This window comes from Falco cherrug, chromosome 3, assembly GCF_023634085.1.
Source record: "Falco cherrug isolate bFalChe1 chromosome 3, bFalChe1.pri, whole genome shotgun sequence".
Taxonomy (NCBI): domain Eukaryota; kingdom Metazoa; phylum Chordata; class Aves; order Falconiformes; family Falconidae; genus Falco; species Falco cherrug.
The window spans coordinates 55,644,851-55,669,825 of record NC_073699.1 but is presented as its reverse complement, the minus strand read 5'-3'; the positions used below and the strand labels follow the sequence as shown (position 1 = coordinate 55,669,825).

The 24,975-nt window shown below is 40.7% G+C and overlaps 1 protein-coding gene across 2 annotated transcripts in view; it reads left to right on the top strand.

The window, feature by feature from the left end:
• Positions 1-24,975, top strand: part of TAF4B (TATA-box binding protein associated factor 4b) — a 75,079-nt gene that overhangs the window by 20,653 nt on the left and 29,451 nt on the right. Inside the window, exons 4-11 of one of the 2 annotated variants that reach the window (XM_055705770.1) lie at positions 406-573; positions 677-799; positions 2,966-3,055; positions 6,283-6,789; positions 11,864-11,999; positions 12,594-12,699; positions 18,091-18,260; positions 20,992-21,122. In XM_055705770.1, the coding sequence (XP_055561745.1) occupies positions 406-573; positions 677-799; positions 2,966-3,055; positions 6,283-6,789; positions 11,864-11,999; positions 12,594-12,699; positions 18,091-18,260; positions 20,992-21,122 (1,431 nt within the window). Of the gene's footprint in view, positions 1-405; positions 574-676; positions 800-2,965; positions 3,056-6,282; positions 6,790-11,863; positions 12,000-12,593; positions 12,700-18,087; positions 18,261-20,991; positions 21,123-24,975 lie in introns of both variants that reach the window. The other variant, XM_055705769.1, reaches the window with a different exon arrangement.

Below are 24,975 nucleotides of genomic sequence, written 5' to 3'. Positions count from 1 at the left end.
ATCTTCACAGTAGTATCAGCTGGCTTAGTATTGTCCAAAATTCATTAGGCTTAGACTGTAGGAGCCTGGCAAAGTTAATATATTGGCTTGTTCAAGACAACTTTACCTTTCTGTCTTCACTTGAAGTTGCAGGCAGTGCTTAAGTGTGGGTGAGCCTCTACCATTTCTTCACCCCACCCTTGATTTAAAAACAGCATTATAGCTGTGGGGGTTCTATCACTTAGTGTATTAAATAGAGCCTCTCAAAGCATATGAATCCAAACTTTAAAAACTTTAAAAAGTTAAAAAATGGCTTATGTAAGTTCTAAATAGTAGTGTGGAGGGAGGGCGCCACCTTATATGCTAGTAGAATACAGTGTTTGTCACATTAGTCTTTGGTTAAAAAGTGTTAATTTTTCCTTTCAGCCAGCAGCTGCAACAGCTAGTGTTACTACAGTTACTGCTGTAAAGCCTTCGAGTACTGGAACACCTGTAAAACTTCCAGTTACAGGACCACCTGCACAAGCTATCTCCCAAAAGGCAGTCTCTGTGAAAGCAGAGGGCACAACAGTAGCACAGACCAGCGCTTCTACAGTAAGGAAAAAAAGAAGTTTAATTAAAAATTAACATTCTCTATATTCATCAGAGATTGGACAGCCAATGCAATATCTAAGTCTTCTCTTTATTTCCACATTAGGAGATGCTAGAGAATGTGAAGAAATGCAAGAATTTTCTTGCTACGCTAATAAAGCTGGCATCTAGTGGACCTCAAGCCCCTGAGATGGGGCAGAATGTGAAGAATCTCGTACAAAATTTATTGGTGAGATTATTTTTTTTTTAAACAGTCTGTATCATTTGTGTATCATTTTTTTACATTCTTTGTTGTAGTTCTGTTGCTTGTCTTTTTTTTTCCTTTTTTTCTTTGAACAGCTGAAGAGTTGGATTTGTAGCTGAGTATATCTGACCCTTTTCAAGTCTTAAATTATAGCTCTTCTTTTAACTGGATCCCATTATATATTTACCCACCCCACCCCCACCCTGTTCATTTTATGCACACAGGTAACTGACAGCAGGAGGAGCTGACAGTGTTAATACAGCTTCTGGATCTGAGCTGGGTTTTTTTGTGGTGGTGTAGTTCTGAGTCCTCAACAGCAAGAGTATTGCCATGGAGGTTATAGTGCAGTGCTATGTCTATACTGCTGCTTGATTCCAAGACAGAACTGGTTTTCAGGTTGATAGTGAAGCTCCAGTGGAACAAGGATGACATTATCTATGTCTTCAGACAATGGGATGGAGAAAATAACATGATGGCTGCCAACCTCTCTCTCTCCTTGCAGGTAGCTTCTGTATGCTGCTTCATGCTGTAACCCAGCACAGCTGGGTTTTCTTGGTAACAATTTCTCCTGCCACTTCTTGTCTTTGCATTTGACCACTGCTGCTGTTTTGTTGTTCCACCATTGCAGAAGGCTATGTTCCACCATAGCAGAAGGCTGGTGGAGGGAGATGGCTTTGCTAGTGGTACCAAAGGATTTTCAGTCTAGAAACACATGGTGTAAATGGAGGTGTAATTACAGAGAGCAGATTGTTCAGAGAGCAAATTTTGCAAAAATCTGATTCCTCTGCCTCTGTGTCCCTGCCCAGGCTATACACCTTGCTTCTGTAGGAAAATACTGGAGTTGTTCCTTCTTGTGCTTATAGTACTTTTTTATTTTTAAGAACTCTTGTTACCAGACATTAATACCTCATTAACTGTGCACTTGTTTGCTTTTTGTAGTATTTTAAAATGCTGTTCTTTTGCCATTCAGTTTGTGTATATGATTTAAATGTGAAATAAATTAATGTTTTGTATGTGTGAAAGAAACAAGTAAACAGCAGCTGTGAAGTAAAGTGGTCCTTAAGGCAGCATCTTATGAAGTGAGTGTCAAGCACCTTGTGTGCACAGAGATGTAGTGTACCAAATCACTGCATTTGTATCTGTGAGACCCTCGGTGACCTGTATCCACAACTCGGTGAGACCTAACAGGCAGCAGATCAAATGACTAAATAGGAGAGCTGCCCTGAGTTTGGTTTGTCTGTGAATATACAGTCCTTAACACCCTTGCTCTGGTCATGTAGCTCCTTGGAACAGTTGTTCCAAAGGAGACTACAGTTTAGAGAAGTAATTTATCTGCAGAGACTGAGATTGGTGCTGGGGTCCCTCTTCCTTGTGTGTCTGCAGCTTTTTAGAGGAGGTAATATTCTTGGTGACTCTGTGTCAGGGTCTCACCTGGGAGGGTGAGAAAGGGCAATAGTGTCTGGGGCTACCCACACCCTGTCATGGTCCTGCTGAGGGGTCTGTGAAGTCTGTTGCAGCTTCCTAACCCGCCCAAGCCTGGAGTCAGGTGTTCCTGTTGGGGCAGCATGGAAAGCATTAAGAAAGAAAAACTGTACTCTGCAAGCCAGAAGGCTGTTACTGTAGTGGTGTGCAGAAGTGATGTTCTGAAGTTCAGTTTCTCCTGCTTTTGAAAGTCAGTATTGCTTTATTATGCTATGTGTGCATTAGACTAGAATTGTCTTACAAAAACTACCGAGTTGTCTTCTGTCTCCATCTCTTTAAATTGATCTCTATGCAGGTAAACTACCCTTACAGAAAAATAGTGGATTTTAAATATCTCTGTATAACAATGAGGTACTCAAAAGGATCAGTGCTACTTAAACTTGTTTCAATCAGTTCAGTGAATGGGTGCTTGAACACGTATCCTTACGTAAGTTAACTGCCTGTAGTTGAAAAAAGTAGTTTAATTTGATACTACTATGTCTAAATTACAACATCCTTCTATCCTAAAACATTTTGTTTAAAAATACAGAAGGAAAAAAAAAATTGAGTACTGAAATCGAACAGTTCTGTGATAATGTAAATTTCCATGAATTTTTTACAATATCTGGGGGAATATATATGGTAAATTCATAGTTATAATTTCTCATTGTAATTATACTTTCCTCTTAGGAAGCAAGAATTGAACCAGAAGAGTTTACAAAAAAGCTCTACAAAGAGCTCAAGTCATCTCCACAACCATATTTAGTTCCTTTTCTCAAGGTAAGCATCATCTGATTTGGATATGCAGTATTTAACGAGGCGAGGGAGGAGGACCAGAAAAGAAAGAGTCAGAGCATTCAGATAGGTATTTGCTTGGATTAGTTGGGGAAATGGTGCTTAAGCCAGCCCTGTGTGACGGTTTGCTCTTGGAAAGAATTTTTTGGGGCCTTAGGATTTCTGGGGAGTAATTTATGCTGTGTTCTTAAATTGGAGAGTAATTAGCCTCTAGCTGTTAGTGGAGACTAATGTTTAAGAAGCTGGTGCATCTGCAGTAGGGCAGCTATACTAAGATGACCTCTTACTTTCTCATGAAAACTGAGTTTAAAGCAGAAGACTGAGAACAGTGGCTGTGCACAGCTTATGCAGTATTCAAGATTAAAAATCTACATAAAGCTGTTCACATGTTTTATGGTTTGTGTGTAACTAGAGGCAGAAAAAAACCCCACCCTTTTCTCCAGAAAGAGTCTGACAGAACTACTGCAGTTTCGGAAAGGTAACTCAGGACAATTCTACCTCCATTCAAGCAAATAAACATGCAAATTAAAAATCACTCTCTTAACACTTTCAATCATATGGTGGAATTAACAAAATAAAAATAAACATCTTTATACAGCAAACATTAAATCCCAGTGAAAACATGGAAAACTTGGTTACATTTACTTAAACACCATGTACACAGTATTCATAGGCTTGATGGTTCTGCACTTTTGCTCAGTGTTCACTATAGACATGATGGAGAATCAAGGAAGAATAGTTAGCTGGGACAGGTTTTCTGGAGTTTGTCCTCTTCCTTATTATTTGACAGCACATATAATAATGTATGTAATAATGTTGATACTGCTTTAGATGGCTGGTGTTAATCTGTTCAAGTGTGGGATGAATATTTTTGTTACAGTGGCAACCTTTAAATGCTTGCTAGCAAGCTTGCCATGAGTCTAGAAGACTACAGCCATCTCTGCAGGGCTTGATGTAAAATTTTCATGTTGGTCGTTTATTCTCTATTTAATTCCTGGAGGCTTCTTAAATGCCCCTGAAAAAGCTAGAAAAGCAGACAGCTCAGGGTATGGGCTTTCTTGCATCCAGTGCAGCTCTGGCTGCAGAAGGATGGGGCTCACTGTGAGTACAGGGACAGTGTGACTGGCAGAGGTTTCCTGTGAGCTGCACAGCATCTCAGCAGAGCTCTACTAACTGCCAGGGCAAGTTTGGCTTCAGAAGTAGTGTAGCTGCTTTATCCGGGGGCTCGGCTAATGAACCCCACTGGACATGGGCTGGCTGTGCCTGCACGGGACCTGCTGTGCTGTGTTCCCAGAACAGTGCAGGTGAACTCAGTAGCTCTGCGCAGACCCAGGCTAGATCTGGCACAGCTAGACCTTGTTTGGGGCTGGTGAGCCCTGATAGCCCCAAACTAGCTTATGCAGAGAACTTGAGGGGCGGCCGCACTGCACTTGCTAATGCTTCCACTCCTTTGGGGCCCCCAAGGTTTAGCACAGTACTCTTGTCCTCATGCACTCACAGAAGGGGCTCAGCCTGAGTTAATAAGCCATCCCGCAGTGTGGAGAGCTGCTGGAGTTGGTGCATAGACCTTGAGGCAGTTACACAGAAGCCGAGTTGGGTTCATCAGCAAGTGTCAGACCCTGCCCTATCACAGCAGAGCCATTGCACGTTTCTCTTGCAGCATGCTGCCAGATACTGGTAGCACCTAGGCTTTTCTGTTTTGGGCAGTATCCATACCCCATAAACCTTGACAAGGCGCTGTCTCCCTGTTGCACGCTATATTAACAAAGAGATACTGTGACTTCTGAAATGTTTAGACATCATGGTCAAAAATAGCTGACTTTGTAGCATTACCTGTGCCTTGCACCCTGGTAGCTTTTTTTCTGAAGTGTCATCAGGAGGTGTAGTTGGTACACGCCAGTAAGGTCTGGTCTGTAACTGTGAGCAGCAGTGGCAGGGCTAAGTGCCAAATGGAAGCTGACTTCAGGAGCACTTCTCTAAGGTGCTGTGAGGATTGGTGCTGGCCTTATTTGGGGGGGAAATGCTTGCAGCTCAAGTCTGGAAAGAAATTTGGTACAGCTTGTTGCCAATTCACTTTTAGTGAAGTGGAATTTTAGGGAGGACTCTTTGGAGTTGTCTCTTATCTTTAAGCTGCAGGTTTTTGATGAAGTTGCATGTGTTTTGTTTTGTCTGTTCCAATAAGTGGAAAAGAACAGTGACTTGGCTGTGAAGCCTGCTTGATTTTCAAATCTGTGCTGGATGTGTTTGATAAATAAATTGCATCCAGGAGCATGAGGAAAGCTGAGCAGCCTTTTAAAAGAACAGGGAGTGAACACTAGAAATAGGTGTGCCACAGAAGGTCCAGATGTGCAAATAATTTGTTCACTTAGTAAATTAGCATGTGAGACGTTCCTTTTGTGTGAAGCCCAGAGCAACATCACTATGCTGGAGGGGGGGAAAAAAAGCATTTGTGAGAATATACAGGTAGCTGCAGAACTGATTTCCCCTGGTTCTGAGCCATAACAGATTGTACATAGTCTAGGGGAAAATCTGTAGAGGGCTTGACAATTATTCTGTCCATTAACCTTCTCAAACACAGCTGTAGTAAAAATGAGGTGTTGCCAGATACCCTTACTAATGTTCTGTTGCAGGGAACTGTCTGGCTGAAGTTGTGCTGCTGCAGCTACGCAGACATTATTAAAGTGGTATCCCCCCCTAGTGTAGATACAGCTGTATTGGTGTAGAAGTGCTGGTATCTTCAGAGCTTGTTTCTGACTTTATTGGATAATTTGTAGTTCTCTGTCAGAAAGGCTCTATGGAATAAACACAGCTGTTACAATATAGCAGGGTTTTTGGCAAAACAAATTTTTCTGAGGTAGTAGAGCAGTTAAAGTGGTCTTACTCTGACACATAAATTCCACATTGAAAAATCTGAACAAAAGAACAAAGTTATGGGTGAGTTTCCCTATAGGTGGGATTTGCTATGTGCAGTGAAGCCGTGGTGACTGTTGACCTTTGTTCCGCCTGTTTTGGTGATTCTTGCGGTCTTTACTGAGCAGTATTGTCATCAATTTAAGAGTGCCTGAATTCTAGTGAAACTTGTTTGGAATAAGTAATTTATTGTCTCATGAAAAGTTAAATTGGAAGATGAGGAGAGGATTCAGTTGTTAATGTATCGGTATTGTGGAAGACTCTGCTGATGTTACATCTAGTGATTTTTGGTTTTCTTCTAGAAAAGCATGCTTGCCTTACGGCAGCTAATGCCCAATGCTCAGAGCTTTATCCAGCAGTGTATGCAGCAGCCAGCTCCAACCCAAGAAGCTCTTTTGACTTGTACCTCTGCAGCACCGTCTTCTGTAACAGTCACAGCCTCTCCAGTTATAAAACCAGCCCTTGCCAGCACATCGGCAACAGCTTCTATGCAGACGGTGAAGCCTGTTTCTTCTGCAGTGGTGGCAGCATCTCTTCGGCCTGCAGCTTCAGTCCTCACCACAACAATAGCAACGTCAGGGCTGACTGCTATCCAAACTGTCAAGCCAGTCTTCACCTCTGCAGTAGCAACGTCCTCTCTCCAGTCTGCAAAACCACTGCTGGTCACTACAGCAGCATCTTCAGCCACAACCCCTCTGCAGTCTTTGAAACCGGTCGTTGGAACCCCAATCAATATTAAAGTCTCACAGACAAACTCTGTTGTTGCGCAGTCAGTAGGTGCTCAGCAAGTGGTTAAAGTGAAACAGTTGGTAAGATTAATTTCTTCACTTCTCTGTAACCAGGCTTCTTCATTTTGTAAAGAGGATACCAATTTGATTCTTAGCTTTTTTTTTAATTAACATATGAATCTAGTCTGTCATGAGTTAATTGGTTATTAAGCCCTTGCTGAAAAGGTGAATCTAAAGCCAAGGTGGAAGGTCGGTCTCTTGCAAGACATGCTGATCACCATTCCACCAGACTGAACATCCAGCTTGAGACACGGGGGAATAAGAGTTCTGACCCTGGCTACGCGTGCAGGAAAGCCAGATCATTATCTGAAAGAAAATGCAGGAAATGCTAGTGTCAGAAACAGAAAATGCTGATGGGATGCTTACATTAATTACTGTTAGATGCCCTGTTAGGGCTGTGCCTCAGCTAGACACCAGGGATTCCAGTGTCTGTACCTTAGTGGTTCCTACCTTGGATACTTTGCAGGCACAAGTGACTTGATGATGTTTAGTGATATGTTAACCGAAATGTACAGACTAGCTCAAGGAGCTTTTCAGAGCAGAGTTCTGACCTCTGCATTTACTAAGACATGTTAATTATGAAATCATCGAAAAGTAAGGTTTTTCTATCAGGCCTCATTAGCTAACAAATTCTGGGAGGAATAAATGTCTTATTAAAACAATACCCTCAAAAGCAATGTGTTAACATTTTTTTTTCTTGGCACAGGTTAACTTCTTGCTAATGTTCATGTTAAATACCAACAAACTGTGGATCACAGCTATACCCAAAAGAGGAACATTGTGAAGTACATTAGGTTTGATTTATGGGTGTTTGAGATAGAGGTGGACCAGTCAAACACCACACTACTCACTAAGTAATGTTCTCACATATTTTGAGAGAATAGTCTCCCTTTGCCAGCTAAAGAACTCAATTCTTGAATAGGACTTCCTTGTAAAGATCTCTTTCCTTAAAAAGAGGGGAAAACTTTAGACTTCCTGTGAAGCTAGATTTACTTACTACAGGTATAGTAGGGCATCGTGTGTGAATTCCCTTCGTAGTTTATTTATTGTGTATACTTGACTTAACAGTATTCAGACCCCTAAAATGTTTTCCTCTTTTAGTTTTCTTCCTTTCAAAGTGTATAAGGTGGATGTAATACAAGAATCCCGCATTCTAAACAAAGAGCTTATACTACCAGCTTTTCACCTTTCCAAATTTGCTTAAAAAGAGCAAAGCTTTCAGCTATGTGAAGGGGATAGGGGCTACTTTTTATGAGTGGGTTTGTTTAAAAAACAAAACAACAGTTATCAAGCATATGCAGTGACAGTCTTTGATAGTAGTAGCTAAAGCCAAATTGGAAAGGGAGTTGGTAACCTTGCTGTCTTTGAGGACTAAATTTGAAATTTCAGCCAGAAGAAAATGAGGGCTTCTTAGGTTGTACAAGGCTTGGAGAGCAGGTTGTTGGCTACACAGCAAGTCATGTAATCCAGGGGAAAGGTTGACCATCTGTACAAATAGATGAGGAAGCTTGACACTAAACTGGGGAGTCAAAACAGTTCTTGAATATGATATTGGTGAACTCAAAAAATTACTTCTGCCTTCTCCACTACTGCAGTATTGCAGCCTGTTGCAATTGCTTTTCTTCACTGTGCCTTACAAACATTAAATTACATACAAAACATGTTTTTATCCTCATTTCTGTAGATCACAAGCTTAGTGTTAAAATATTTGCTCTTCAAAATACCTATCTAATTTTGATCTTGGACATAGTCGAAGAGCTGAGTTGACCACTTTGCAGCTTAGCCATATCAGGAGTTTGGTGTTTGTTCAGACAACCTATTAGCACAAAGAACAAGTTAGTAGAAGTGGCTGCATCTTCTAGGTCTTCCCTAATGCCTTTGCTTGAAAGGACAGAGGGTCTGTTTCCTTCCACAAGAAAACAAACCTGGACCTCCCCTCCCTAAACAGAAGGGTCCTGCTGCCAGCTGAAAGGAAGCACATGCCAGCTGTGCAAATCTGTCTATACAATGCTGCCAGCAATTTATTTCCTTTTCCAGCCTGCAGGGTTTTCTGATGCCATACGCTCCCTCTGCATTCCCATTTCTAATTTAGGTCTCTTGTGCTTGAGGAATGTAAAGCAAACTTTCATGTTCCAGCTCTGTTTTAATGGTGGTGTGTGGGAATGCAGTATGGTAGTATTTTAATTTTAAAATTGTGACCAAACCGATGCAAAATGTAACTTTCATTTCTGTAGCATGCTTATCAAAACCTCTGGGTTCATATAGCGGATGCTGAGGGACCTGTTCTTCAGGGATGCTGTTGGGATTGATCTCATGCCTGTGCTGTGAGAGTTCCATGTTTGGAAGGGTTCCTTCCTGGTGACTTTCGTAATGCAGCCTCATTTGAGATCGTTGGCTTACAAAGAAGTTTCATCTTGGAAATAAAGCTTGTCTTGGTATAGTATTGCTTTGTCTTTTGATAAAGCACAATAAATGAAAATTTACATTACCAGACACTGGCCTCCAATGGCGGGAAGGGTGCTGTGAGACTGCAGCTTCATATTAAGCATAAAGAGCAAGAATTTTATGGTGTTGTCCCTGCAATTACCAGTGAGGTGCTCTCCCTGGACATTGCTGACGGTTGAAGAAAGGAATGAAGTGTTCGTGCTGTTCCAACTGCTTGTTCTTAGTGAGTTATTAGTTTTGAGTCCCCTTAGAGCTGGGCTTTCTTGAACAGACGAGTCGCCTCCGTTATTTTTCAAGGGTTTTTTGTCCTGGATGTATGCTTTTCCATTCAGCTGGTGAGGCTTTCTTCACGAGGTAAATACTGCTTGTAGCGTGTGATGGTACCTCAACATCTTTCTGCTAATCTCTGAACTTCGCTTTATGAATGTGAAACAGGTTCAAGTAAGGCTAATCAAAGCCTCTCTCAAGCAGCTGTCTCTGTGCTGTCAGCTGGATGTTGCATTGCAATTTTTTTTTTACTTGTGTTGATGCTTTTTCTTCTGATGTCTCTGTCAACCTATTTAACGGGGCATAAAGGAACAGTCCCTTTACTTCTTGCTGCTAACCTGAAAAAAAGAGACAATAACTATTTCTCAAAGATGTTATCTATTCTTTAGATCCTTGTCAAAAATTCTAGGATTGTTGCCCCCTCCTGTTGCAAGTCCCAAGGACCTCCAGTTTTTGTTAGTCTAGCAGCTAGAATGGCAAACAGGAAATCTGCTTTATTACCAGCGCAACCTTTCTGTTTCTCGTTGGTCTAGTCTGCTTGGTTACTTGACTTATTTCCCAGTCTCCACCTAGACTATTGATTTAACATTGCCTATCTCTGTTCTTTTGTCTGCCATGCCTAATCTTGAATGCTTATGTTTCCTCCTGTGCTGTTGCATGCTGAAGATGAAGCATCGTTCTAGCTGGTGGTAGGGAGGATCTCTAGGTGGATGTCAGTGTGGGTGCTGGTGGAGCCTGAGAGTAGTTTGTCCGAGCTGGTCAGTGGCTCTGTAATTACCTGAACACATAAATGATGCTGTTAATGTTATTTGTAACTTACAGTGTATGAAAACGGGATTTTTCAGAAAGATCAAACTGTGCTTTGATAAAAACATACAGAAGCAAATGTTAGTGTCCGTACTATTTCACGAGGAAGCGCGGCATGTGTGAGCCTTGACTCTGTCACAGTCTGTTCCTGTTCTTGTGTGGTTCTTTCCTTTCAGGGATCTTGTGTTTCTTCTCAAGAGCTGTCTCTTTGTTACCTGGTTTTCAGACACCACCTTTAGCTCAATTATTCTATATTACTGCTGCTATGCCAAACCACGATGCTATTAATATGGGGATGGGTGGGTGTATCTTGACTGTTTGATACACAAAGTACCTCTTTTTGTGAATGTGTGATGCTTATGCTGGTGATGTTTACTGATAAATATGAAGTTAGATGACAGGAGACAGCCTAATGTCAGAAGTATTACAGATGTCAATTCTTTCATTAAACTAACTTACGCAGTGTTCCTGTACAAGCACTCTTCACACTTTCTAAAGTTAGAATAAAAGATGCAGAGGAGAAAAAGTGGCCTCTTGACCCTGGAAATTCCTTTGTATTAGCTTCTTGCTGCTAAAAATAAGATTCAGTCTGAAGATGCTGATTATTTTGTGCTTTGGTAAAAGCACATCTTTTTACTACTTATAATCAAGAACTTTTCCAAAGGATGTATCAAAAGTTGCAGCCCATGTTCTACTAGCCAGGAGGCATAGAAATGAGGCTTTTAAGGATGCTGCAATTTTATTACTTTCTTGTATTTTAATAGTTGCCCCTGAAGAGGAAGAATTAGTATTTATGCGCTGTTCCTGTAGGTCTGTGTTATGATGACATCCTGCTGTTGGGTTTTGTTTCTTTCAAGAGCGTCCTTAAACAAAACTATCGACCCTTGTTCCTTTTTACCCTTCAGCAGTGTACCAATGTTTTTGTGTAGAAGCTCTACTTGCTGTAGGTGTTGCTAGTTGGTACTTCGTGTTCCCCCTAACTGGTGTTCAGTGTACTTTTGCTTGATGCTTTCAAACTCAGCATCTCAATTTACAATTGATATTGTGGCTCTAAAAATGCATTAGCAACTTTATAGTGTGTACTCATAATTCTTGTCAGGAAAAGGATTTCATGTAAGACTTCTGTTTGTTCTGGTGTTCTCTCCTTTTAACTAGGTATATGTGATACCTACCCTTTTGAACTTATTGGCAGGCAGACTCCATATTCAATTGTTAAGTCTGTTAACCAAGACAGGAAAGCCTCTTAGTGTAATGGATTGTGAAATACTTGGTGAAACTTATCTATTATGGTTAACAACAGAGAATAGGGGCGAAATGTCTGTTAGAACTCACTGAATGAGCTGGAGCTTAAAGCTCACCACCGGTTGTCTTGACAAGATTTCTTGTCATGAATTTTTTTTAAAAAGTGATGTTTTTGTGAGCACGATGTTTGCTTTTGCTTTAATGCATGTATGCATGCCCAGCAGCACTTCATGTATACATGCCCAGCAGCACTTCTGGCTAAATGTGTTGATACTACTTACTTCTCTGTATGTTTAGCTCTTATCACTCTTGATATTGGATATTCCACTTCCAGGTAGTCCAACAACCATCAGGAACCATTGTAAAGCAAGTGTCCACGCTCCCGCAACCCTCAACGCTGACCCTACAGGCATCTGCTGAGAAGAGGATGCCACAGAATACACTTGTTCAAACCAGCCACTTTCCTGCAGGTAAAGTGAAACCCCTTTCATGGAAAAGGAGAGGACTGCTGAGGTATAGAAATAAGTGCAGGCTGTTGGTAGGTTGTAGGAATGTAAGAAGGTGGCTGTCTGTCAGGAGCAACCAGCTCTGTGCGATAAGTTGAACATCTTTACTGTCTGCTTGGAGTTCTGATGAGAAATTTGGTGCTGTGTCTCCTTCTGGCACCTGGTAAAAGCATGTCAATCAAACATTTGTACTTGTTAAAATACTGTGAGTAAGCTCCTTGCAGTGAACTTCCATTAAACTGTGATGGCTGTGAGAGTCGTTTCATGACTTTGCTTTTTAAATTTAACAGGTCAAGGTTGATGTATAATGTGAGTTTGTCTCAGCCAGACAGTTTTTGCTAAAACCTTACACTGGTCGACACAGAGGAGGGTGTTTGTTGACAGCACGTAGGGGTTTTGGTTATACAGAACATATAGAATGTAAGAAACGGACCTAATTAGTTGTTACTGAGTCTGCAGTAGCCTTTGCTAGAAGTACAAACCGATTAAACAGTTGTCTTTAGCATTTTGCTTTCTATTATGGCATGTTCTTTGTTTTTGGTTTGTTGGTTTTTTTAGGCTCCATTCTGAAACAAATTACCCTGCCAGGAAATAAAATTCTGTCGCTTCAAGCATCTCCTGTTCAGAAGGCTAAAATAACAGAGAACGGAGTAACATCCTTCAGGTAAAAAATAAACAATATCAGAAGTTTACTATAGGAAGGAACAAAAGGAACAGACAGCAAGTGTGGAGGTGGGAATGGAACCCAAATAAAAGCACTTTCTAAAGAAACCTGTTCGATAGGTGTTTTTCATGTTATAATACTAATCGGCAAGGGGAAACTAAAACTTTTGACCTCATAGCAGATGTTAATTATTCTTAATGTAAGAAAACTGTCCTGATGAGGTTGGATTTTCATCATGCTATCACGGGAGTGTAATTATATGAACAGTGTGCATCGACACATCGGTTTTTCAGTTGTAGAGGAGACACATTGATCTCCATTCCGCAAGTACTGGTAACTAATCTAAAGCAAAGTTACCTTGTATTAAAAGCTCTCTATAGGATTAAAGCAGATATAATCTCTGTTTTTCACAGGCAGCCGAACAGCATTGAACTGTTACTTGGACTGGCTTGGTAATCTGTGTAAAGCTCTGCTGTATTTAAAAATCTTTTATTAGCTTCTCTTACAAGCTTGTTCCTGTATGTAGAGGTGAAAGTCTTTGACTACACCTCTAATTATGACTTCTGGCATATTCTTCAGGCCTTCAGATTACAAGAGTGCTTAAAGCTTTTAGTTCTGGTAACTGATTAACTTTTCAAAAGCAGAAATTATTTTTGTAGCTCTGAAATGTAATGTTGGAACAGAGGTGCAGACTGCCATAAGCGTTATTGGTCTTAAGACTTCAAGGCAAGCTTGGAGTTGTTCTTCCAGGGGTAAAACCAGACATGACACCTTTGTCTTGTTTTCAGCTGACTTCTCATCTCTTGAAAGCTACAGCTTTGTGTGAACTGGTATAGACAGAGAGCTGTTGTTGTTCACAGTAACATATGTATACAGTGAACACTGAAAACACTGGTAGCCAGAAGTTGAAATGAAAAGCTGGTGTTGAAGTAATAGCTCTGTTCAGTTGCCTCAAGCTCTGATGAAGTATACTTCAGAATATAATTTGGGATCTAATTTCAGGTAATGATGTTTGGGGAAAAAAATCCACCAAAAAAAGACAAACATTTTATTTTTTCTGTGATCTTGCAATTGGAATATATCAACTAGCTTATGTGAAAAAGTTTTGAGTTCTTGGAGTTCCTTCCCTGGATTGTTTAATTCTTAGTGTAGGAAAAACACTGCTTTTACAGTGTGATCCATGATGGATTTCTGTTCTTGCTTTTGAATTACGATACTCATAAGGCCATGAGAATTCAGATTTGAAATCTCTAATTCGCCTTAAATTTTTCTGGTAATTCTCTTGTCTCTGAAGAATTTATGTCTTTGGATACACCCTGGTGCTTATTCTATTCACTGCTACTAAAGTTTCTGACTAAAAACTATGTATGAGAATCTTCAGGCACACACTGCCCAGGTTCAGGTATATGAACCTTTGGCTTCCTGTGGTCAAGTATCTCTGTTCTCCAAGCAGGTCTAGCACCACATAGTGTTAATCTGGCCTGGGCAATAGATGATTCCTGGTAAACTGTGAAGTGGTTTGCTCTCTTCTGTTCTGACTTCCAGTATTCCCAGCACAGCTATTCGTTGTGACTGTGATCCAGCAACTGCTGGTCATGTGTGATGCAGAGAGAAGCATCGTGGTCCTCTTTCTGGTTTTGTGATGACATTTGTTGTGGGCAGAGAGCATATCTTGTAACTGATGTGATTGTACGTGTGACACTTCAAACTGTGTACTGTCATTGCAGTATGTCATCAAGCCTGACTCCCTCTGCCATTGTGTGACTAGGTTAGGTTAGGATTCAAGAATGTAATACTCACCGAGCTGTATTTAGCATCAATTTGACCTTGTCTGCTCGTTAATGGACTGTTTTAGCTTGCTTGAGATGAGCAGTAAGAAAAATGGTGATTCCCCACCCTGCCTTTCCTATTAAAGAAAAACTTCTAGAAATTACTTCAGCTAAGCATGGGCATTGCTGGCACTTGATTGCCCCATGGCATGTATTGTAATGGGCAGTCTGTTTTTAAAACATCAAGATCTTTATAAACTGCTCTACATACTTCTGTAAAGTATGTGCTATATTTGCATCTTCAAATATTTGTTTTGCATCTATTCTATTTAATAGTGTGGTTTGCCAAAGGACATACAACTCTGACTTGTGCGTTTTGTCCGGAAGGTACTAGCAGTCTCGACTGGCAGAAAAACAGGAGCGAGACAGCAGAGTGGAGAACATCTGGGCAGTTGCTTCTCCTGCGCTGTGGTGGTTGTGGAGCACTGGTGGTTCTCGCTCTGCTGGAATTGTTCTGTCCCATGTTAGCTGTCTGTGATGGTGCACGGAGGCTTGGGTTAAGCATGTCTTTCTAGTTTTCCCTTTGACTGTTGTGTAAAATGGAGTAAATATAGATTCAGAAGATGTGTGTTGGTCACACACCAGAGGGTGCTACAGACTCATTTTTCAGCTGATGGAGGCACATTCGTAGATGTGAGGTTGTTGAGAGCTGCTTTTCCAGTGGAATATTCAGTATAAGCATCAAAGCTGGCTTCATACAGGGTAACACTCAGAACTCTGTGTTCAGGTTTTCCCCTTGTCCTGATAATCTTACGTCACTGGAGACTTAAAACAGCCGGGAGAGTTTTTCTTGTTGATTTCTGGGTGTGACATGATCAAATGCAAAAACCATTAAAAGAAGTGGTGTGAAAGAGGGGCTTTATGGAGGAAGTGCTGAAAATGAAAGCAAGTCAGTAGCCAACAGAAACATTTGCATGTAAATTTATCACCTGAGAATGATTTTTGTAGCTTACTCAAAGTATGTGATACATACTTACTTCAAATGATTGAGGTTTCTTTGAACAGCAAGGAAAAAAGTATAGTAACAAGTACAAATTTAGCGTGGCTTCTGAAATTTACGTTATTCTTTAGGGAACACTTCTTCTAAGGAAATGTAATGGTAGTTTCTTTGGGTTAAGTAAAATAAGCACAGCAGTGTTTTCATAGGTGCAAATTAATGTTTCTTCAAGGCTAGTGACTCAGTGGCTTAATGCAATTTTATGTCCCACAGTGAAGAAGTTAGAATTGGTCCTTAAAAACAGCAGAGACAGAGATGTCTGCTTGCGTATAAGCTCTTGTAAGGCTGGTTGTAAGGAACTGAAACTTGTGTATGTAGAAAGGTAGATAGATATATAGTGTAGAAGTTTACCTCCTCCTTGCTTCCGTATTTGGAGTATGTGGCCAGATGAAAAGCTAAAATTATTTACTAAAACTACAGCTTTATATTATATAAATATATATATATTAAAAATACGTACATGTGTGTTTATATATATATACACACATATATATATACACACAAAGTTTTTAATACAGGTGTACCTGAGGTGCAAGCATCCTTCCTTGGATGGCTTAAACAGCTCCACTGGGATAATGCCAGCTTCTGGCATCTGCAGCTCTGATAGCTTATGATGTGTGTTCTAGATGCTAGTTGTGTTGATTTTGTAATCTTTATCAGCAGATCCATGGCAGTCACTGCACTTTGGTGGGATTCTTGTCTCTGCCACCAGCAAAGACTTTTCTGCAGTGGCCAATAAGAAAAGGAATATACTTGGAGTATACTTGTGAAGATGAGTTCGCACTCAATTATCACGCAGTGACCATTCATTTACAGGCTTGTTGAAAGATAGGGGTCTGTGCTGGGCTGAGAGCAGGAGTATATGCCTGAAACTGCTCAGGTGCTGGTTGTGAAAGGGATAGGAGGAAGGAAGCACTTGTGGCATTGCTGACTTCAGCTTTGAATCATAACTGTGGTTATCTAACTGTTCCGACAGTCCTGGGATTTAGTGCTTTTCTTACCATGATGGATTTGGGGCACAAGCCTAGTCAGGAAGCTATAGTATCTAGGTAGGCTTCGTGAATTAAGCTGGTTTGAGAATTTGTTAGGTCTCCTTTTCCCTGAATGAATCACACAGAAAGTCCTAGCCATGAGGACACACAAATGAATGGCAGGAGGGGTAGGGGAAGGCTGGATTCCTTTCCTAGCCAGGCTTCTTTCCTGAAGTTTGTGGGAGAAGACTTGCACCATAGAAACGTATTGAAACCCAAAGAAGAAAATCCATCTATAGTTTAAGAAAAACATTCCATTTTCTTGTGTCTTTTGAGTATTGCTCAAACCCAACCCATGCTGAAGGTATCTGAACTTCTTCCTGTTGTCAGTCAGAAGACAGCCTCTGAGAGATCCCATTTCACGTAAGAATGGCAAGTTTCTGGCTAACCGCTTGTTCGAGAGTGAGGTGTTTTCTGAAGATGAACTTTATCAAACCTTGCCAGAGAATACTTTTCAAGAGGGGTGTGTTTGCATTTTGGTTTTGTTTTCTTTGTTTTCCAATTCAAAAGGCTTTCAGATTGAGTGTTTCCACTTGTCTGTATTAATACTAAGACTTTCTGGATTAGTCCTAAACCCTTGAAGTCACCATTAGGGCGTTTGTGACTTTATGAAGCAAGAAGGCTTTCTCCTGATGATCTGAAGGTATTTGAAAATAACTTTGATCTTTTCACTGCCAAAGTCTTGCAAGTATGTTTCCCATATAAGATTCATTCAATATTTTTAATTTAAATGATCTTTTTAAAAAATAGCTTAACATGAGCTTTACCATGATTATAACTAGTCTGAGTTGTTAGCCCTAGGTACGCCAGATTTGAGTTTTTATTTTGAATGCATAGTCCAAAGCTGCTACAGCAGAATCCAGCCAATTAAGGGATGTTAAGTAGAGTTCTGCCGCTGTTCTTCATAGTGGAGAGGATGCTGTGCTTCTGTACAAAAATACTGTATGGTAGGACTGATTCAAAGGGGAGGATGTGGGTTGGTTCTAGTATATAGACAAAAGAGTGTCTATGTGTTATATTTTAAGGGAACTCAGTGAAAGAAAAGTGAAGATCAGGTCTGTGCTAATAAGCTTGTGTTGTAAGCTTAAGTTGGTAAGATAGGCATCTCTGAAAATGGGCTTTTAGTTCAATGAGTCGATATTCAACTTGATTCAACGCTTGCTTCTACCTGGTGAATTAGGAGTTTCAGAACAAATTTCAGGCTGTAAGAGCAGTGGTGCAGGGTGGGGGACTTGTGGAGACTTTCAATTCAGGTTTACCTCAGTCCTTGGTTTCTGAGCTTGCTCAAAATTTCAGTTTCATATAAAGGATCTGTGTGCCTAGCAACTAAGGCATTAGTCAAGCTAATGTTTGAGGCACTTGACTGAAGTGTGAATGCTTTTAGGAGCTGTCTGTCCCTGTCCACGGCCACACTAAACATCTGTTGGATAGGGGTAGCCTCCAAGATACATGAATATAGCTGTTTGTTGATAGTCAAGAGGCTTTTTCTTTATTTTGAACGAAGCATAAAATGTTGGGTTTTTTTCTTTAGTAGAGATGAAGATGACATAAATGATGTGACTTCTATGGCTGGGGTCAATCTTAACGAGGAGAATGCATGCATTTTGGCAACAAACTCTGAACTCATTGGTACAGTGATCCGCTCTTGTGCAGATGAACCTTTTCTGTCCTCGGAAGCGCTTCAGAAGAAGATCTTGAACATAGGTGAGAGCAAAGCATACGTAACATATATATGGATGTAGTATTTCCTTGCCTGTTTCATCAGCCACCCTCCAATCTTTGAAGGATGAGCTAGAACTATTAAGATCTGCCATCTCAATTTATGTGTTTCTACCAAACCATACTGAGTTTTTACTTCCCCTTGCAGGAAACAACTGTCTGTGAGGTGTTTCGGTTTTTGGTTTTGTTTTTTTTTTTTAATGGGAATAGCCTTAAGCACAAGTAGAAAAAAGAAATGGGTGGTGCCACTTTAACATGGGAGAAGTGAGCAACTTTATTATTCTTAAATTTAATGAAACACTTAACAACTGTATAGATGCTAGTGTCAAAACACTTCAGTGGGCTTTTCCCTGATGAATTACCCTGACTTTGTTAACAGTTTCTGCGTTTCTCTGCCTGTTCAGGTATATCTACTTTATTGATCAACATTAGGACAAAGTTTCAACTGCCAATACACACAGGGCAGACCTTTGTTTATGACTCCCTCTATGGAAAAAACTTTCATTAGCTTTATACAAAAGTGTTGTTAAAGCTCTTTGTCTGTATCTGTGAATAATACTGTGGAATGTACATTGAATGCCTGTGACTGAACTGTAATAGGAAGTTTTAGTGTATGTATCATTTCAGCTGTTAGTTTCTGAGCAAAGTAATAACTGTTGCTTAGCAATGTTGTATTATGTCAGAGCAGGGAGCATGCGTTTGTATAGCACCACACTGATTGGTACCACTGCAGTCCACTGCAAACTGGATGACTGTTGCTCAACTCCTGGCTTGTGTCTCTCTTGCCACACTGGAACAGTGAGTTTTACAGCTGAGCATTCAAGAAAGCCTGCGGTTCATACATGCAGCCATAATTCTGTCGCAGTGATTTAACTACCTGATCACGAAGTTTTTCTGTTTCTACACACAACTGGTTCTTAGTCCAAACTAAGCAGCTAGCCTGTGACGAGCATTTAACCTGCAAATACTACTTGCTAGCTCAATACATCCTGTGCCAGATGTGCCATCTGAGTTGTATGGGGCATAGCTGAGTGAAGTAAGTGCTGTGTTATTAGTGGAAAAAGAGAAAATACAGAGCAAAACTGGTGCCTAGAAGATATACTTTAAATTCACAAGAGAGTTAACCAGTCATTCATAGGAAGTGGATATAAAGAAAACCAAAGAGCTCTACAAAAACATGAAGAGAAAGTACTTTTCTAGAATGATTTTCTGGTTTGGAGTGTGAAAACAATTCATTGAAAGATAGAAGATACAAGCCTGGCTGTTTCATGGCTGGCATGGTAGCTGTTCCACATTAGTAATGATAATAATTCATGTCATAAATGAAATGCATTTTGATTGCAAGGAAAACTGTCGGGGAGTACAGCAATTCAGAAAATGAACGCTTCTGCTTTTGAACAGAGCCCTCTGGTTTAGGAAGTGTGTGTGTGTGTGCAGGGAGGTCTTCAGGTCTGGAAGGATTTTGTTTTGTCTTTAAGTTGGTGTTTCAGTATTCTGATAGTCTAGTGAGAAACTGATGAGGAAGTGCTGAAAGGTGCTTGAGCGAAATGAGCTTTGAACTCAGCTCATGAAAAGGCCGATGCTTATTGCCCAAGATCAAATAGTGGGAACACTTTCATGGTATCTGGGAAAACACTGTAGATTCTCCCTGTCTTGCGAGATTGTTATTCATTTTCAGTTAGAGTAACAAAGGCAAATGAAATAGATTATTAGGTTTTTTACTGTCTACTGTTTATCCATTCTTAACACTCCACTTGGTAATAAATACTGAAATGGGTTTTGAAGGCGTGCTGTATATTGCATCATAAAGTATTACAGCTGCTGTAAATGCAGCAAGGGGCAAGGAAAAGTGCTTCTGACAGGTACAGCATATGAGGCATGTGAAACTGCTGCCTGCCATGCCTACCAGGGAAAAGTCACTGCCATCCAGGTGTCTTGACAGAGTCGTGTTGAGTGATCGATGGTGTCAACCAGAGGAAGGCTTCTCTGTCAGCAGCCTGCAGCCGCAGGAAGGTTGCAGAGGTGATGCCCAGCTCTGGGTGCAGGGCTGGCACAGCTTTGCCTGGAGCTGTCGGCAGCCTCAGTCACAGCTGCTGAAACGCAGAGAGGCAGTGGCAGCCCGAGAGAAAAGGTTGAAGGTGATGGCATGATGACCCCAGCTGGATTTGATCTGTGTTGTCCGAGCTGCTGCTGTGGGATGGTTGAGTCTGTCTGCCCTGTGCTGGTCGGTCAAGGCAGGTGTGAGGGTCCCGTATGCCTGGAGTACGCTGCAAAAACCATCCCTGTTCATCGAATAAATGTCATGAGTTGTTAACAAGCACAGTGTCAGGCAGGGCAAAATGTAATTCTCCATTTTTTTTAATTACTGGAATTAACAGAATATGGCACTAATTTCTACGGCTACCGCTTCTCCCCCTCCCCGAACATGAAGCTTGATTTGTGTTCTTATTAACTTTGTCCTATAAATGACCTTGCAAGGAGAGTGGTTCTGGAGGCTAAGTGAAACAATGTCTATATTTTCTGAAGCTCCAGGCTAAGTTTTATTAATGTAATGTCTAAGATCTTTGAAGTTGTGACTTTACCAGGAAAATCATAATCTCCAAACCTTTATTCATAATGGGTATGACTTCCAGGGGGAACAGAATACCTGCTGTGCTAATTATTTCAATTATCAGCTACTACTAAAACACGTAATGGATTTTCTCTGCTTCCACAGGTAAAAGGCATGACGTTATGGAACTTAACTCTGATGTTGTGAACTTGATCTCCCACGCTACACAGGAGAGATTACGAGGGCTCCTAGAAAAACTAACTGTAATTGCTCAGCACAGAGTATCAAACTACAAGGTAAAGGAAATCATTAAGCAAGCTTTGCACCAAAGTTTTCCCGCTTTGCAGCCTTGAAGATAAACCTCTTCCAAGTATAGGCACATCATATGCAATATGTGCATTTTCAGTATCTACCAAAGGCTGGTTTTGTTTTTAACTGTTTATAGCCTCTAACTATTCCTTATGTTTTCCATTCGACTTATTGGATAGGTGCTCTTAAAACCCAGCATAAGAGTAAATGCCTGCATTTATCCTCTTCTGTAGAGGTAGCGGCTGTTACACAAAATCTGTCTTGCATGCATAAATAGCATAAAGCTATTTTTGAATGCTCTTGGTGGTCGGGTTGATTTAGGGGTTTGTGTTTGCTTTATGCATTTACTTTTGGTGGAACTGCAGTGTTGGCTCAGTAAAAAGCCTTGGGAAACTGAATTGAAAATAAAGTTTCTTTATTTCACTTTCTGAAAAAAAAGTGCTCCGTGTGAAGGCAGAGACCCCTTTGATCTGAAAGTTTCCGGAACTTTTTTTCTGCCAGTGCTACTTAAGATTCCCTTTACTCCCTCTTGCATAGCTCCATTCAAATTAAAGTACGTTGGGTTCCAACAAGCCAGTATCCCTTAAGATGCTTGTATGGTACAAATAGGAAGCAGTAACTTAAGTAGTGGCCAAAATAGTGCTCTCAGGCTTTTATTTGTCATCAATAATAAGATATTAGTCCTTACTTTCTTTCAATATCAAACTGTTTTAGAAAAAAAATTGGAAGTTAGAAGCAGATGTGTCTGTCAACTCGTAAGTTATTGTTTGTTTGATTTTTATTTTATTTTTTTTAAACAGGAACTTTATACTTAATGAAATTTAACAAGAGCAACTAACTGATGGGATATGATGGGATAAGACTTACTTTTGTACTGAAGACTTTATAGGCTTTTAAGCACTGGAGAAGTAATAGTAAAAGCAGGAACTATTTGGAAACTTTGGAAACAGTATTTGTACTGATGTCTGGAACCATTGGACTGTGCTGTTCCTTGCCAGAGGAAGATGCAGTAGACAAAGAATCAATACAGAAAAAGTATAGAGTTTTTCTGAGAAGTCTTTAGAAATCTGGATGTGTTCTGTGTGGTCTCTTCAAAGTGGAAGATCCAGCAGAGCTTGTGAGCAAAAGTGAGGTGGAAGCGAAAGTCCTGAGTAGCAAGTAGGACTTCATGTCTTGCAGACACCAAGGACAAAAGGGAATATTTTTGGACAGCGGGCTTGATAGGTCTGATTTCTTTCTCATTGAACTAAAGCAATAAAAAAACTGATAGGTTTTTGTCTGATTGAATTGCCGGAAGCAATGATAAGATTGTAAGACTGCAATAAGCTTGCTTTCTTTTCCTTTCTTCACAAAACCAAAACAAACAAAAAAAGCAATGGGCATCATAATCCTAGAAGGAAAAGTACCCTCTTTCATTAGGAAGAGGGTATTATACTAAAGAGGAGTGTCCTACAGGGTTGCGTTTCTGAGTAATATTGTGAGAGATGCTGACAGGCTTTAGAAATCTGAAGTTCACGAAAAGAACCCTATAGAGTTTTGGAGGCCTGTTGTGTATTTATTTACACAGCCGTGTATTCTGCAGTGCTTGTCCTTGTCCTCTTTTTCCCTCTAGGCTATTGATAGGTACCAGTGTGCAATCTAGGCTCCATGTATTTCAGAGAGTTATCCAAAACCTTTCCAAGAGGATTGGTTAGCTGCCCTGTAAGGCTTTGTATTGTCCTATCTCCATTATAGAAAGATGGACAGTAATAGGGATAGGTGTGGCAAAACCAAGGTAATTATTGTTAGGGTAGAAGTTAGTGTAAAAAGCCAATAATTCATGGGATCGTACTCAAGAAGTTCTTCCCAGTTTGCTCAGCTTATGTCTGATGGGTAGCCCTGCAGAGAGAGCGAGTTGGCAGGGTAAAAGCTTCATATCATGCCACCATGTAGATCTGCCAGCTTTTGCTCTTTCTCGGTAAAATTAAGGTGGGGGGGGAAAGGATATATAATTGGAAGTTACTAACATAATTAGGATAATACTGTCATGGTTGTCTCCTATCTGAAATAGGAATAGCATTTCAGATTGTTGTAAGCTGTTTTCTGTGCTGTGACTGATGCAGTGTCTTTATATAGAGTATATATGGTAAGACCATAAGGGCAATTAGCTAGCTGGTTTGGTTCCTCCGCTGCTTCCCTCCTGTAATCTGGGAAAATGCTGAGGTGTAAAAGTATGCATGTAACATAAAAATGACACCCAAGACCAGAATTAATAATGACAACTAAACAGTACAGTGATTAAAAAATGTTTTTGATGTGGATGGATTCAGCACAGCATGAGATGACTGCTGTGCTACTGTGTTTGGAGGCTATGAGCCCATGGCTTCGAGAGGCACGGTACGGTGCTGTGCTGTCAGCGTTGCTCTGTGACATTTTCCCCATGTGCAGTAGCAGTGAACGCTGCAACCTTAAACCGCACTATATGCGGGGCACTATGGTGTGGTGGCTGCATTGGTTTAAGGGGTAAACTCTAAATGCAGTGAAGGAGTGAGCACTCCTATATGTGAAGACAGCCAGCCTCCTTCTACCCACCCTGTGCTGCCATCAAACAGCAGCGTGCAGAAGTAATTTATAACGGAAAATCTTCTGATTAACTTGGTTTAGGGGTTGACTATATTAAAACCAAAGCTTAATAGGTTCCCATACAGTAGCTAAGCCTCTGCAGCTGCCTATCCCTGCTCTGTCCTCAGCAAGGCTGTTCAACATGACTTAAACTATGACTTAAATTAGGAAGAAATCCTTTACTGTGAGGGTGGTGGGACACAGGAACATGTTGCCCAGAGAAGCTGTGGATGCCCCATCCCTGGAAGTGTTCAAAGCCAGGCTGGATGATGGGGCTTTGAGCAACCTGGTCTAGGGGAAGGTGTCCCTGCCCATGGCAGGGGGGTTGGAACTCGATGATCTTTAAGCTCCCTTCCAACCCAAACCATTCTATGAGTCTATGAAACTGTTGAGATTTCATGGGAGAACTGGTCTTTGTGGGATTCTTCCAACTTCTTTCCTGGTGGACTGGAGTGCAGCTTCCCTGTATGTGGCTTTTCCCTTTCTGCCCCTGGACGTGCAATACCATGGCATTAAACCACAAGTGCCTTAGTCAGGTTTCAGATTCATTTAGAGGTATGTGACAATCTAGGAAGTTGCAAATTGCAGGCAAGGCCTGTTCTGGAATTTGTTGCCAACTTTCTTCTCACTAAAGACGTACCTGGGAATCCTTCGTTTCAACGTTGCATGTTTCAAATATGTGTAAACCTAACAAAAGTTTTGGTAGGAACTGGCTGTAGTCAGTTCTACTACTAAATTGTAGTAGTCAATTTAGTGCTCTAAAGAGTGTGTCTGTGGAGAAGTCTTGAGTGTACACTTTTTTAAGAAAAAATGTGTGGAGGAATGAATTTTATAACAAGATTGTATAGATGTACTAGTGTGCTGCTGTTGTGTGAAAGTGATAGCTTCTTTCAGGATAGCAGGAGGAACTTCCTTTCGCTTCTGTTGAACTCCAGATTAAATTTAGCTCAGTTAAAGTAAACCCAACTTTATAAAGTTCAGCTTTGGCACATACAAATCTATCTGTTGTGGTTATTTGCTTTATCTATCAGTAAATTCTGGCCTCAATTACACTTGTACCTTTAGTTTTGTTGGGGTTGTACTGTTGTAGTTGGGGACAGTTGGGCCTTATGTGAGGACATTAAACTGTTATATGGACAAACACTGAACCCAGTTTGGTTCATCATAACAGTAATAGCTACAAGTTATGGACAGGTATACAATATGTTTTCTGTCTGAACAATTCAGTGCTAATGGTCA